This window comes from Heteronotia binoei, chromosome 1 (assembly GCF_032191835.1).
Source record: "Heteronotia binoei isolate CCM8104 ecotype False Entrance Well chromosome 1, APGP_CSIRO_Hbin_v1, whole genome shotgun sequence".
Taxonomy (NCBI): domain Eukaryota; kingdom Metazoa; phylum Chordata; class Lepidosauria; order Squamata; family Gekkonidae; genus Heteronotia; species Heteronotia binoei.
The window spans coordinates 271,843,332-271,858,405 of record NC_083223.1 but is presented as its reverse complement, the minus strand read 5'-3'; the positions used below and the strand labels follow the sequence as shown (position 1 = coordinate 271,858,405).

Sequence of the window (15,074 nt, the reverse complement as noted above, 5' to 3'; positions counted from 1 at the left end):
AGGAAACGGCAAACCACCCCGCAAAAAAGTCTGCCGTGAAAACGTTGTGAAAGCAACATCACCCCGGTGTCGGAAACGACTGGTGCTTGCACAGGGGAGCTTTCCTTTCCTTTCTCATCATCATTAGTGCTGAGTGCCTTTTGCCCTGTCTGAAATCAACACTTTATTTCACTCTCCAGTTTAAACAGACGAAGGTGGGGTGGGGGGGAAATAAACCTAACAGGACGCTTTGCAATCTTTCTTAGTAGCAAGGAAGAAGAGTCCAATGGCACCTAACAACATTTGTGTAGGCCATGAGCTTTTGAGAGCCCCTGCTCACTCCTCTAGAAATAGCCGCGAGTCCCTTTTTCTTGATTTCAGATGCCAAAGGACAATAGCATGGATGAAACAAGTGGCAACACAGTAAGCAGGGGTGGCCAACGGTAACTCTCCAGATGTTTTTTGCCTACAACTCCCATCAGCCTCGGCCATTGGCCATGGCGGCTGGGGCTGATGGAAGTTGTAGGCAAAAAACATCTAGAGAGCTACCGTTGGCCACTTCTGCAATATGGAACTGAAGAAAAGGGCAAACAGCTGTGTATGCAGAAAAATAAACAAAATACATTTTTTTTAGTGTCTGTGTCAACTTCTCTATTATATATACAGATACCACATCACACAGTAGAAAATAATTTCATTCTCAAGGAAAGGTTCCACCGCAAGAAGAAGACAGTCCGCCCTCACTGAGGACATCCAAGTTCATATACAAAAGGTCATATAGGACACACAGTCTCATGTAAAATTCTGCCAGGATTTCTGCGTTGAATCCTGTAGTCCCCTGAAGAGATCTGCCTCCAAAGCGAAAGGCTCTCTTTACGTGTCAGTCGACTCAGGACCACGTTTCGCGTAACAATGCTTTTTCTAGAGTCCATCTGTTCCATAAAGCACAACGCTCCTTATTAAAAACCAGTATCGAGCAAAAATCTTCTGTATGAAGCAAAATTGTCAGAACGAAGCAAACATTTTCAGTATCATGCAGCAAAATTTTTTACAGCAGACTAAAATTTTACATGAGACTCTTGCAGTGGAAACTTCCCTTGCGAATGAGATCATTTTCTACGCTGTGATGTGGTGTCTGCATATATCAGAGAAACTGACACAGAGACTAAAGAGTTTGGATTTTATTTTTTCTGCATACACCGTTGTTGGCTCTTTTCTTCTGAAAGGACAAAAGCAGGCCTTGGTAATGAGACAGGGAACCTCGGGGTCAATTCAGTCCTTCATTATCAGGTGCCATTCGGCAGTCTCTTTTTTCGTCTCCCTTTGAAATCCCTTTTTAACAGAAATTATACTCTTGAGTCAGAACCTGAATGTCTTGGAAGCTTAAATGTTCCCCCCACTTGGTTTTTTTGGCCACTCTGTGTGACAGAGTGCTGGACTGGACTGGATGGGCCTGATCCAACATGACTTCTGTTCTGTTCTTATGTGACACAGAGTGACTTCTGTTCTGTTCTTATGTGACACAGAGTGTTGGACTGGATGGGCCATTGGCCTGATCCAACATGGCTTCTCTTATGTGCGCCCCCTTGCCCAGATTGCCCGGAGGTTTGGGCTGGGTTGCCATCAATACGCAGATGACACCCAGCTCTATCTACTAATGGACGGCCGGCCCGACTCCGCCCCAGGGAATCTCCACTGGGCTTTACAGGCTGTTGCGACGTGGCTTAGGCTGAGTGGGCTGAAGCTGAATCCAGCGAAGACAGAGGTCCTCTGTGTGGGTCGCGGCGCCCTGGGAAGGGAAATAGCTCTCCCGGCCTTCGACGGCGCGCCATTGAGAGCAGCACGCCAGGTAAAGAGCCTGGGTGTTTTACTGGAGCCTTCATTATCGATGGAGGCCCAGATAGCAGCCACTGCCAAGTCAGCATTCTTCCATCTGAGGCGGGGAAGGCAGTTGGCTTCTTTCCTAGAGCGTCGGGACCTCGCAACAGTGCTCCACGCAACGGTCACCTCAAGATTAGACTACTGTAATGCCCTCTACTTGGGGCTACCTTTGTACCGGACCCGGAGGCTGCAGCTAGTGCAGAACGAGGCGGCCAGGCTGTTGTTGGGACTCCCGAGGTGGAAGCATATACAGCCGGGGCTACGTGGACTGCACTGGCTGCCGATTACATACCGGGTCCAGTACAAAGTGTTGGTCATTACCTTTAAAGCCTTATACGGCCGAGGACCGGCCTACCTGAGGGACCATCTCTCCCCATATGAACCCCAGAGAGCACTGAGGTCAGCCGGGAAAAATATAATGACTATCCCAAACTACAGAACACCCGAGCACGGGCCTTTTCAGTCGCGGCCCCTGCCCTATGGAATCAGCTCCCAGAGGAGGTGCGGGCCCTGCGGAACCTTGATCAGTTCCGCAGGGCCTGCAAGACCATCCTCTTCAAGCTAGCATATACGGACTGCTGAATAAGGTTGTTAATTAAGGATCCGCCAACACGGCCCAATTTAAGGACCTATGTCATTGTGTAAACTGTGTAAACTGACAGAACTAGCGTCGAAAATGCCATCGTCACTGTCAGATTAAGTTATAAAATTTTAATTGTATTGATTAGTTTTTAAATGATGTTAAACTTAAAGTTTTATATTTGTTAAATTTAAAGTTTATATTTATCATTGTATGTTTATGAAATGCTGTTGGCTGCCCTGAGCCTGCCCGGGCGGGGAGGGCGGGATACAAATAAAATTTTATTATTATTATTATGTTCTTATCAAGGTGACAGAAATTCACCAGCCGTTCCAAGGGAGCCCAGGCAACGCACAGTCGCAGGACAGATCTCTTCAGCCCCTACCTGCCAGTTCTGCCTCTTCATCACACCCCACGAGAAACAGCCCTTCCTCTTCTTCCAGCTGGGATATCAGGTCAGGTTTGGCCATCAGAGGTCCTGTTTATAAGGGAGGGAAAACACACACACACACACACACAAAATTGCGCCTCTTCTGTATGCCCATCAATTCAACCATTCCGTCCAATGGACTGCCCCTCCAGAAACACCCGACAGGCAAGTAACAGGGTTGGGATGGAGTACAGTATGGGGTCAAGACTCATCCCTCTCTCACTTAATTTAGTTTAATTTTTAGATTTATACCCTGCCCCGTCCCGCAAGGGGGCTCAGGGCGGCTTCCAACAATAAAACAACAGAGTTAAAAGAATATCGTAAAAACAGGCATTGCAAAACAGGAGCAGGGCAGCAAACAGTCTTACAGACATAGGCGGTAAACAGCATGCGGCTGATGGCTAGTAGCATAACGTAACACCGTAATGGTGAAATGCTGGGGGAAGGGATGACTTTCAAAGGACGCCCGCTGGATTAATTAGAAGCCTGGTGGAAGACCTCCGTCTTACAGAGCCTGCAAAACCTTGATAAGTCCCACAGAGACCAGACCTCCAGAGGGAGTTCATTCCACCAGGCAGGGGCCCGGACCAAAAAGGCCCTGCACACACGTCCACACAACTAACCTCTTGGGACCTCAGCCTCTGCATGCACAGACTGCAGAGGAGGGGGGGGGTGCAGCATTTTCCCACAGAGTAGCAATAGCATTCTTTTAAAAGAGTTGTTCTCCCGGAGACAAGACAGACAGAAATATATAAAAGGCAGCTGGCACTCAAAACACTTTAAAAAAATATCCACTCAGGTCATTCCGAATTCAACCATTCCTAAAATCTGAAAGGATTAAGATGCCCAATTATGTCACATTCGTGGCCAGTCCACGAGAGAATTGTGGGGCTGAAGAGGATTGGCTACATCAGAGGGGTGTGGCCTAATATGCCAAGGAGCTGCTGCTAGAATTCCACCCCTGGTGACTGAGGCCCTAGGCAAGCAGAGGCCTGCTGGCATTACACTAGCAGTTCTGGGCCTGGCTGAGATGGAAAGGCTGGATGAGAACTGAAATGACAGCAGAGACAGCAGAGTTCCTTCCACAGCCACATCTCAGCGCATGAAAGGCCAGGCCAGGCCCCTGCTTAGACGGCCCCACAATCTCCAGCCCAGGCCTCCCTCCCTCTCAGCGGGTTCTGGCCCAGATGTGCCAGGCAGGGGCTCCCTCTCTGCAAGGAGAGCACAGAACCCTCCCCACACCAGAGGGAGGAGAGTGGAGGGGGGCAGAGACCACCAATGGGACCAGGGCAGGCAGCCTGACCTCCTCCTTCCTCCCTAAGGAACACCTCACAGTCACTCCTCACAGCAAGAAGGAGAAAAGGATACTTACTGAGAGAGGCCACGTTCCCAAAATTCTCCAGCATGACTTCCTTGTACAGAGCTCTCTGGGCTGGGCGCAGCAGGCTCCACTCCCCCGGGGTGAAAATCACGGCCACCTCTTCGAAGGACACCCCCACCTGCAAGAAGGAGGAGGCATTTTTTACCTCACCGGAAAGCTGGTCCGGAGGGGGGAAGCCAAAAACAGAGAGAGTCGATTCACAGTGGAAGAGCAGCACGAAGAGGTGATGAGAAGAGCCCCATGGGGACACCTCCCCCAGGATCAGCCCCCCTTGGGGGCATCTTCGAACCAGAGGGGCTGTCCTCAGCTGTATTGGGCTAGCAGCCTTGTGAGAAAGAGGCCAGAGAGGTCCATAGGAGAAAGGACCAAATAGGTTTCTGTGGAAAAATCAGAATCGATACAGAGACTTTTGGAGTTGGGCCCAATCAAAAGCACTGTTCTAATTCTGTTGCTTCTCGAAAAAAACATTTAAAAAAAAATGAAACAAGTTTATTTCAAAATACAGAGATACACACAGAATCATCTACCAAATTGTACAGACAAGATCAAACCCACCCAGTCACCAAAAAAACCACAAAACCCTAAAGAAACCCAGGTTACAAACAATAATTACGGTAAGTAGCACAAACTAATGCCAAACCAGCATACATTGCTCATCTGTGTTCATCTCACTACACCAAACTGTAGAGCCAGTTTGGTGTAGTGGTTAAGTGTGTGGACCCTTATCTGGGATAACTGGGTTTGATTCCCCACTCTTCCACTTACAGCTGCTGGAATGGCCTTGGGTCAGCCATAGCTATCTCAGGAGTTGTCCTTGAAAGGGCAGCTGCTGCGAGAGCCCTCTCAGCCCCACCCACCTCACAGGGTGTCTGCTGCGGGGGGAGAAGATAAAGGAGACTGTAAGCCGCTCTGAGTCTCTGATTCAGAGAGAAGGGCGGGGTATAAATCTACAGTCGTCGTCACCTGGACCAAAATTTCCATGTGAAAAATAACCCAGAAAAGGGGACCACTTTACTAAAATATTAGGCCTCTGTTTTAAGGACCTCCTACCATCCAAATTAGAAGTGACTTTACCTAAAAGAAAGTACTCCCAACCAATGTTCCCTCTACGCTGCAGAGACGTGTGAGCAAAAAGTCTACTTTGTGAGCTACTGGCTGTAAAGTTGTGAGTTGCTTCATAAATGACTGTCTTCTGGGGTCATCTTTCCTGAGCTGAGGCAAAAATCTGTGAGCTAGCTTACGCTAACTCAGCTTAGAGGAAACACCGCTCCCGACATTTATTCAACCAAACGTCTATGGAAGGGCATGCCTTTAATTGCCAATGCAAGGCTATAGCGAACTTAGCTGCGTTAAGCAGCAGAGAAATTAACTCCTCCTTTAAAACAGGAATCTCAAAATCATCCCAAATGTTTAAGAGACAAATTTTAGCAGATAAGGGAATCCTTGGTATAAACAATTTTTATTAGTAACATATGGTAGCAGAATTATATCTACAACTTATAAAGAGCTTAAAATAAAAAAAATCGCTCTACCCCATATCTTACTTTCCTCCCACCCCTCCCTCCGTTACTTGACCCCCCGCCAGTGTTATTTTAAAAAAAAAAAACATTAAAGGTACCCTTAACTATAAAAATCTTAATCATCAAAAATTGTCCAATGTCCTTTTATTTTCCACTCTTTCTCTACGTATCTTCTAAATTTCTTCCACTCCGCATTAAAAAGTTCTAAATCATAATCTCTTAATTTTCTTGTTAATTTGTCCATTTCACTCCATGACATCACTTTTGTAATCCAGTCCCATTTTTCTGGTATTTTTTCTTGCTTCCATAACTAGCAGCTGAGAGCAAGTACCATATTAAAGTTCTATCTTCTTTTGGAAATTTTTCCATTTGTAATCCCAGCAGAAAAGTCTCTGCCTCTTTGTTGAATTCATATCCCAGAATCTTAGAGATCTCTTGCTGAATCATCTGCCAAAACATTTTAGCCCTTTCACAAGTCCACCACATATGGTAGAAAGAACCTTCATGTTTTTTACATTTCCAACACCTATCTGGCATCTTATTATTCATCTTTGCTAATTTTTTTGGAGTCATATACCATCTATACATCATCTTAAAACAGTTTTCTTTAATACTATGACATGTTGCGAGTTTCATAGAGTTCTTCCACAAATATTCCCAAGATTCCATCTTTATTTCTTTATTTACATTAATTGCCCATTTTATCATTTGAGATTTCACTACTTCATCTTCTGTAGACCATTGTAAAAGCAATATGTATACTTTTGAGATTAATTTCTCATTATCTCCAAGCAGAACTCTTTCCATTTCTGTTTGTTCTTTCCTTATTCCTTCGGCTTTAATATCATTCTCCATCAAGCTTTTTATTTGTTGCATTTGAAACCAATCATATTTATAACTCAGTTCTTCTGCAGTTTTCAGTTCTATTTTCCCACTTTGTATTTTTAGTAACTGGTTATATGATAGCTGTTTTTCATTAGCTGTTTTAGCCGTTAACCTTATCACTTCAGCTGCCACTATCCACAATTTTAGCAGATAAGGGAATCCTGACATCTGTAATATAATCAATAAAAACCCATCCTAGACAGGGGGTGACTGAATTTCTGCCTTCCCAGCAAAGAACACTAGAATTCCCGCTCCTCTGAGTGTCACAATGGAGAAGGAAGTATCCCTACTGTCTGCCACATCTCCACAGTGATCCTGTGTGCTTGGAGGGGGGGCAACAGTGGGAGGGCTTCTCGTGTCCTGGCCCCACTGGTAGACCTCCTGATGGACTCTGGGTTTCGGCCACTGTGTGTGACAGAGTGTTGGACTGGATGGCCACTGGCCTGATCCAACATGGCTTCTTTTATGTTCTTATGTGACACAGAGCGTTGGACTGGATGGGCCACTGGCTTGATCCAACATGGCTTCTGTTATGTTCTCCCCTCATACCTGAGGTGGCTGCATGGCGGCCCTTTTTCCTTCATCACACACAGGAAATGGCGGAGGAGGCATCAAAGAAGGCTTTTCTTGCCTGCCTGGAAGGGAGAGAAAGAAAGAAAGAAAGAAAGAAAGAAAGAAAGAAAGAAAGAAAGAAAGAAAGAAAGAAAGAAAGAAAGAAAGAAAGAAAGAAAGAAAGAGGGTGAAAATCCATTTTTGCTTCTCACACATTTTCCGTGCCTCTTCTTGGAGCAAACCTGGGGTTTTTTTGGCCACTGTGTGACACAGAGTGTTCAACTGGATGGGCCACTGGCCTGATCCAACATGGCTTCTATTATGTTGTAACCTTTCTCCGGTCTGGATTCAGGGCACCATTCAAGATACTGGATTTGATCTCTCACGAATGTTTGGCCCCCCAATCTCTCCCTTCAACCAGCCATTGGGTGGGGGGGGGGATCTTACCTTCCTTATTCATCCATCTCCCTCATCCCCTGGAAAGGCTTCCTCACAAACTCTATCAACCCCTTTCTGGGAGATGAGTCCCCTTCCCTGCCTTTTTCCTATCTGAGGGAGGCCATGACACTCCTGCCTGCCCTCCCCCACCCCGCCCCCCGTTTTTAGGAGAGTGTGTGGGGAATGGCATGAGGGAACCCTATAGGGATGGGATGGAGAGCCTGACTAAAAGGTGACAGATGCCCGCTTAGAATTAATTTCTCCCTGCACACAAAAAACTACCCCTGCAAGGAAGAAGATTTTGAACTCTCTCTGGGTTGACCAGAATGCTTTTTGTAGCAGGGAGCTTTTAGCAGGGCAGAGCCTCCCAAAAACGTTCCTCCGCCTGCCGTCTCAAGGGAACCTACTCTGAATCCACGCATGGAAAAAGCAGGAGAAAATTTTAAGCACAAAAGAATTCTGTCCAACCCATCATCTTATCCCACTGCGACAGGGTTTCCCTGCTTTTTGCAAACTCTCTGCAGAGTGGGCTGTTCCAGTGTTTTAAAAGCCATCCATTCTATGTGAATATATCTGTACAGCCAGAGAGTCTTGCGGCTACACAGATACACCAGTCAGCTTGCAAATTAAAACAAAAACAAAACTGACTCACACACCTCCGACCCCGGGAAGGAAAAACTGCTGCTGTTAGGGGGTTTGAAACGGCAGCCATCCCGCCTTCCTTGCCAAATTCAAATTCACCCCAAAGGTGCTTTGGGCAAGATGGCAGAATAGCCAAGGGAAACCCCGGCCGATGCCCAAGTGCTGCACGGTGCTGTGTGGAAGTGGGAACAATGAACTCCCCGAAGCATCCAAGCCACAGCAAATCACCTGTGGGGAGGAGAGCTCACCCTCCTGCTTCCATGCCCCCCACACAGAAATCAAGCAAGCAAGGAAGGAAGGAGGAGAGGGAGGGAGGGAGGACTTCGTATATTTATTTCATTTCTATCCCACTCAAGAAACCATACATGAGTCTGTCCCATTCCATTTTATCCTTGCAAGGAAGGAAGGGAGGGAACGATGGTGGAAGGCAAGCAGGCAGGCAGGAAGGAATAATATTAATATTGTTATACCCCAGAATATTCCATAATGAAAGAAAGAAAGAAAGAAAGAAAGAAAGAAAGAAAGAAAGAAGAAAGAAAGAAAGAAAGAAAGAAAGAAAGAAAGAAAGAAAGAAAGAAAGAAAGAAAGAAAGAAAGAAAGAAAGAAAGAAAGAAAGAAAGAGTTATGTACTGGGATCGGCGCAGTAAGAGACCAGAGTTGGAGAGTGATTTCAGCAAGCTTTACTTCAAGAACACACACACACACAGACTGAGCTCTGTTCAAACTTCCCGCTCCTTTATACAATTCTTCCCCCCTTCTGATTGGTCCTTAACTATCTACATGGATTGGCTATTTAGAGGGCCCTAAGGGCCTATCAGGGTACAGTATGAGCCTGGATGTTGATTGGATACTTATGTTTCAATCCTTCCCCTGATTGGGCACGCTTAGGCCTTCTCTGGAACCCTGGTGTGGAGTTCAAGCTCTGGCTTGTTCGGCTTCCCTCCAAAAGTAACAGTTCCCTCCAAAAATAACAGTTCTCCCATTTGAGCCTAGGACACAACAAGAAAGAAAGCAAGCAAGCAAGCAAGCAAGCAAGCAAGCAAGCAAGAAAGAAAGAAAGAAAGAAAGAAAGAAAGAAAGAAAGAAAGAAAGAAAGAAAGAAAGAAAGAAAGAAAGAGATGGAGGGAAGGGAGAAAGAGAGGAAGGAATGACGGACCTCTGGACTTTTCAGATTCAGTTCCATGTTGTGGATCTCCTGAGGGTCCCCTGACCCAGTCCCTGTGCCCCCATGAACCCCCCCTTCCCCCCTCCCTCAGCTTTTCCTTAAGCCCCTCTGCCCCCAAATCTCCCCCCACCGGCCTCTCTCCTTGATCAGCTCCCTCCTTCTCCCCGACCCCCAACGCCTTCCTAAAATGTGCTTCTGGAAGCCACTTGCACTGCCTCCAACCTCCCAGAGTGCCGCATTCGGATCCTGCGCTCCCGTCGGCTGCAGGGACCACGTGGCTCTGCGCAAAGGGGAGAAGCGGCTCTCCTGGGACAGGAGTGTGTGTGTGTGTGGGGGGGGGGGGGCTTCTCCCCAGGGAGGCAAGGAAGAAATGGGGGGGGGCTCTCTTTCAGCCCCTGCTGCACCCCCTCCCCGCCTCTCCCTCTGCTTTGGGTCTTGCATTGCAGCCCCCAACCCTCTTTCCCCCCCTCCACCCAAAGCCTCTCGGAGCTCACCTGACCCCTTCCCAGCCGGTGGAGCAGAGTCCCGCCTGGGATTCAAAGGGGCTCCAGGGGAAGGGGCGGAAGAGGAAATGGCTCCGCCCCCCAGTCCCCAACATTGACCTCTCTAGGACTGTGGGTCTCTCTTTAACCCTTGGAGATGGGGCTCTTTTTGCAACAGGAGAAGGGAAAGGGGGCGGGAGGTAGAAATTCCTGTCTAAGGTAGCGCTGATGGCGCCCACTTCCTCCCTGAAAATTGGGACTCCCCCCCCCCCCAAAGAAAAGGTGCTTCAGACCACGCTGGTGACTAGAGTTCACTAGTCCAATTCAAGAAATATCTGGGAACTTTGGGGGTGGAGGCAGAAGAGTGGGGGTGGAGTCAGGAGACTTTGGGGGATGAATGTGATAGGAAATCAAATCCTATGTACTAAAACATTCTCATCCCTATCGTCAGGGCAGGAAAAGCTCGGAAGTGACAAGAATATGAAGGTGAAAGAGAAAATGGACTTAATAAGGCCTAGAAGGAGAAGACCAAAGAACGACGGTACTACTTGAAAGCAAGAAGACCTCAATATGGACTGATATAAGAACATTTAAACTAAAAGGACCGAGCAAGAATACCTTGTAAAGGGGGATAGAGATTTAGATGTATACTCTGTATGAGAAAAAGGATAAGCTCAATGTAAATGACTAAAACAATAAATATATTTATATATAAAAAGGAGACTTTGTGGGTGGGGCCAGGATAGGGGTGCCAAGTCCAATTCAAGAAATATCTGGGGACTTTGGGGGTGGAGCCAGAAGAGTGGGGGTGGAGCCAGGAGACTTTGGGGGTGGGGCCAGGATAGGGGTGCCAAGTCCAATTCAAGAAATATCTGGGGACTTTGGGGGTGGAGCCAGGAGAGTTTGAGGGTGGAGCCAGGATAGTGGGGGTGGAGCCAGGAGCAAGGCTGTGACAGGCATGACTGAACTCCAAAGGGAGATGCGGCCATCACATTTAAAGGGACAAAGCAGGAGTCAAGTGGCACCTTTAAGAGCAACCAATTTTTATTTAGTTCTGGTTGGTCTTAAGACTTCTGGTTGGTCTTAAAGGTGCCACTTGACTCCTGCTTTGTTCAACTGCTTCAGACCAACAAGGCTGCCCACTTGGATCTATCAATTTATTTATTTTTATTTATTTATTTATTTGTAATTTATATCCCACCCTTCCCACCAGGTGGCTCAGGGATTTAAAGGGATAGCACACCTTTTAGAGCCAGTCTGGTGTAGCAGTTAAGTGCGTGGACTCTTATCTGGGAGAACCGGGTTTGATTCCTCCACTTGCAGCTGCTAGAATGGCCTTGGGTCAGCGTTAGCTCTGGCAGAGGTTGTCCTTGAAAGGGCAGCTGCTGTGAGAGTCCTCTCAGCCCCACCCACCTCACAGGGTGTCTGTTGTGGGGGGAGAAGATATCGGAGATTGTGAGCTGCTCTGAGACTCTGATTCAGAGAGAAGGGTGGGGTATAAATCTGCAGTCTTCTTTTAAATGCCTTCCCTCCATTGGAAATAACGAAGCATAGGGGCACCTTCTTTGAGGACCCATAGAATTGGACCCCCTGATCCAATCCCTTTGAAACTTGGAGGGGCTTTTGGTGAGAGGGACTGGATGCCATGCTGCAAATTTGGTGCCTCTAACTCAAACAATGCCCCCCCCCCGGCCCAAATGCCTGCAGCTCAATTCTCCATTATACCCTATGGAAATCGGCCTTCATAGGCAATAATGGAGCACCAGCAGACATTCTCCCCCCCCCCCCGCCCGCCACTTTCTGATGATCCTGAAGTGAAGGGGAGGGCCTCCAAACCGGGGGATCCCCTGCCCCAACCTGGGGATTGGCAACCCTAGGCCAGGAGCAAGGGTGTGATGAGCACAATTGAACTCCAAAGGGATTTCTGACCATCACATTGAAAGGGACCGCACGCCTCCCCTCCATTGGAAATAGTGAAGGATAGGGGCACCTTCTTTTGGTGCTCATAGAATTGTATCCCCTGTTTCAATCCTTTTGAAACTTGGAGGGTGTTTTGAGGAGAGGCATCAGATGCTATGCTGCAAATTCAGTGCCTCTACCCGAAATAACAGCCTTCCTACCCGTGGACCAAGTCTCCATTATTCCCTAAGAACATCGTTCTCCATAGGGAATAATGGAGCGTCCAGCAGACATTTCCCTCTCCCCCCACCCATGCCTTTGGATGACCCTGAACCAGGGGAGGGCCTCCAAACCGGGGATCCCCTGCCCCCACCTGGGGATTGGCAACCCTACTGGTGACTGATGCCCCAAAGAATCTCTCAGCATTTCAGCCTTTCCAGGGAGCCAGGAGGGAAAATGCAGGAAGAGCAGGAGAGAGAAAAAGGCAAATAAGTGAAAGACATTCTGATCTCTCCCAGCAAAGGGACAGAGAGATAATCATGCCAGGGTGGGGTGGGGGGTGTCCTTCTCTGGAAACAGATTTGGAGCAGCCTCCAGGTGGACTCTGGGGATCCCGTGTGTGGGTATGTGGGGGGGAGAAATCAGCTCATCTCCAGACTAGAGCTCCCTTCCCCTGGAGAAAAGGGATGCTTTGGAGGGTGGACTCTGTGGCCTTGTGTCCCACTGAGGTTCCTGTCCTCCTTGGCGTCACCCCCAAATTTCCAGGAATTTCCCAACCTGGATCTGGCACCCCACCCCACTCCCCTTTGGGGGCCAGGGAGGAACTGGCAGCCGTGTTTGGGGAGCCTGGGAGGGAACAGGTCTCTGTTTTCAATGTAGTTAGCATAGGTAGAAACCAATCTCCCCAGCTGCTGGAATTACCTTGGGTCAGCCATAGCTCTTGCAGCGGTTGTCCTTGAAAGGGCAGCTTCTAGGAGAGCTCTCTCAGGCCTACCCACCTCACAATGTTCCCTCTAAACTGCAGTCTTGTGAGCAAAAATTCCACTTTGCAAGCGACTGGTATTAAAGATGCGAGCTCCTGCATAAATTGTGCTCTGGGTCCATTTTTCCTGAGCTAATACAAAAACATGTCAGCTGGAGGCTACAAATCTGTGAGCTAGCTCATGCTAACTCAGCTTACGGGGAACACGGCTCACAGTGTCTGTTTTGGGAGTAGGGAGTTAAAGGAGATTGTGACCGCTCTGAGACTTTAGATACAGAGTGTAGGATGGGATATAAATCCTATATCATCATCTTCTTCCTGGGGATCCCATTGTCCCGAGGGTTGTGTAATTTGTAATTCAGCAACTTTCCTTTCCACTCTGTTCCTGAAGTCCCTTTACAACAAAACACCTACTCTGAGGTCACACACTGAATGTCCTGGAAGGTTAAAGTGTTCTCCTACAGGTTTCTCAGTCTTGTGATTCTTGATGTCGGATTTCTGTCAATTTCTCCTTCAGTGTAGGGACTTTGTTATCCTTGTATATTTATATGTGCATGTGAGTGTACCTGGAAGTCATGGCGACCTCTGGTGACTGACCCCCTATTTGGGGGCCAGGAGAATATTGAGGGAGTTGGCTGAATAAAGCCCGCCCCCACCTCCTGGTATTCCAGGGGGGTCTCCCATCCAAGAACTTGCCAGACTCGACCCTTCGTAGCTTCTGAGATCTGACGACATCGGCTTCCCAGGTCAGGAACTTTGGCATAGGTTTTGACCTGCTTGCCCAGTGCAGAGAACAGAAAGGCCCGGATAGAATTCAATGGCAATTATAGAATTAGAAGATGAGCATGTGAACGAGCCTCAGATAGTGTAGCTGATGTTGTTAGGTTTAGCGATTGTACTATCTGGCTGTATGCGGCAGCAAAGCTGGCATCTGGGTTTACTGCTAGCTCAGCAGTCTTACAAGCATGGGCAGCTTCAAGACTGGAGAAACATCTGGAGCAGAGGTCCATCAGTGGCTGTTAGCCAGAAGGTATAGATGGAACACTCTGTCTGGGACAAGTGATGCTGTGTTCTTGGTGCTTGGGGGGCAACAGTGGGAAGGCTTCTAGTGTCCTGGTCCCGCTGATGGACCTCCTGATGGGAACTGCTTTGTTTTGGGTTTTTGGCCACTGTGTGACACTGCGTGTTGGACTGGATGGGCCTATGGCCTGATACAACATGGCTTCTCTTATGTTCTTAGATCTCGTGTCAATAGAATAAACAGAGAGCTTCTTACGAGATAATGATTTTATTGAAAAGAAAGCAATGCTCTTTGCATTGGGCTAGAAACTGATGAACAGGTGAAAGCTAACCATACAACTACAGAAAAAAGCATGTAATAAAAACCAGGTCTCCAAACATTTTTTTTAAAATTTATGTAAACACCTAAGCATTACAATTTGCAAAGATCAGTTTTTTTAAAGCTGATTGGCAGAAAGCTATGTACAACAGGATGGTTTATCTTCAACGGGAATATGCACACGTGATACGCTCACCCAGTATAAGGTCTTTTCTGACTGGAAGTTACCCGCAGAAAGCCTCATTAGAACCTGCTGCAACACTCTGGATAGAAGAGGAGGAGGAAGAGAAAGACAACTTTTGAACCTGAACATGCAATCATGCTCGAAATAAAACAATCTGTTCCTAAAGTGATTGTGCAAAGGAGTGAATCCACGACATGGACTAGAATGAATCCTGAGGACGGCCTTTAGATTCTCAGAGCGCAATTTGCAATCCCAGAGCAATAAACCTCCTATTTCTAGTCCTACGAATGAACTTTTAGGGTTGAGAGCCGGTTACGAACTTTTTGTACTTTTCGTGACCACGAATTGAACTTTGCACAGATCAAGAGGAGGTTAGATAAAAATATGGAGCAGAGGTCCATCAATGGCTATTAGCCACCATGTGAATATATATATGTGTGTGTGTGTGTGTGTGTATACATTTTTTTTGGCCACTGTGTGACACAGAGTGTTGCACTGGATGGGCCATTGGCCTGATCCAACATGGCTTCTCTTATGTTCTTATCATGAAACAACAAAAGGCACAAACCTTCATAAATATAATGAAAATCGTGAATATCTGACATTTCCTCTACCCCATGTGCATCCTTCAGTGGAAACGAAGGTGCGCCTACTGATAGAACTTTTTCCCGATAGTGCAGGCATCTCGATGGTTTCACTTCTATGGGAATTCTTTGATGCAAATTAAGAATGTAG

The 15,074-nt window shown here is 47.3% G+C and overlaps 1 protein-coding gene across 1 annotated transcript in view; it reads right to left on the bottom strand.

Annotated features, from left to right (window-relative positions):
- LOC132583598 (zinc finger protein 91-like) overlaps positions 1 to 15,074 on the bottom strand; it is a 38,232-nt gene that overhangs the window by 14,641 nt on the left and 8,517 nt on the right. Inside the window, 2 exon segments of the mRNA XM_060255251.1 lie at positions 2,826 to 2,918; positions 4,402 to 4,576. Of these exon segments, the coding sequence (XP_060111234.1) occupies positions 2,826 to 2,918; positions 4,402 to 4,576 (268 nt within the window).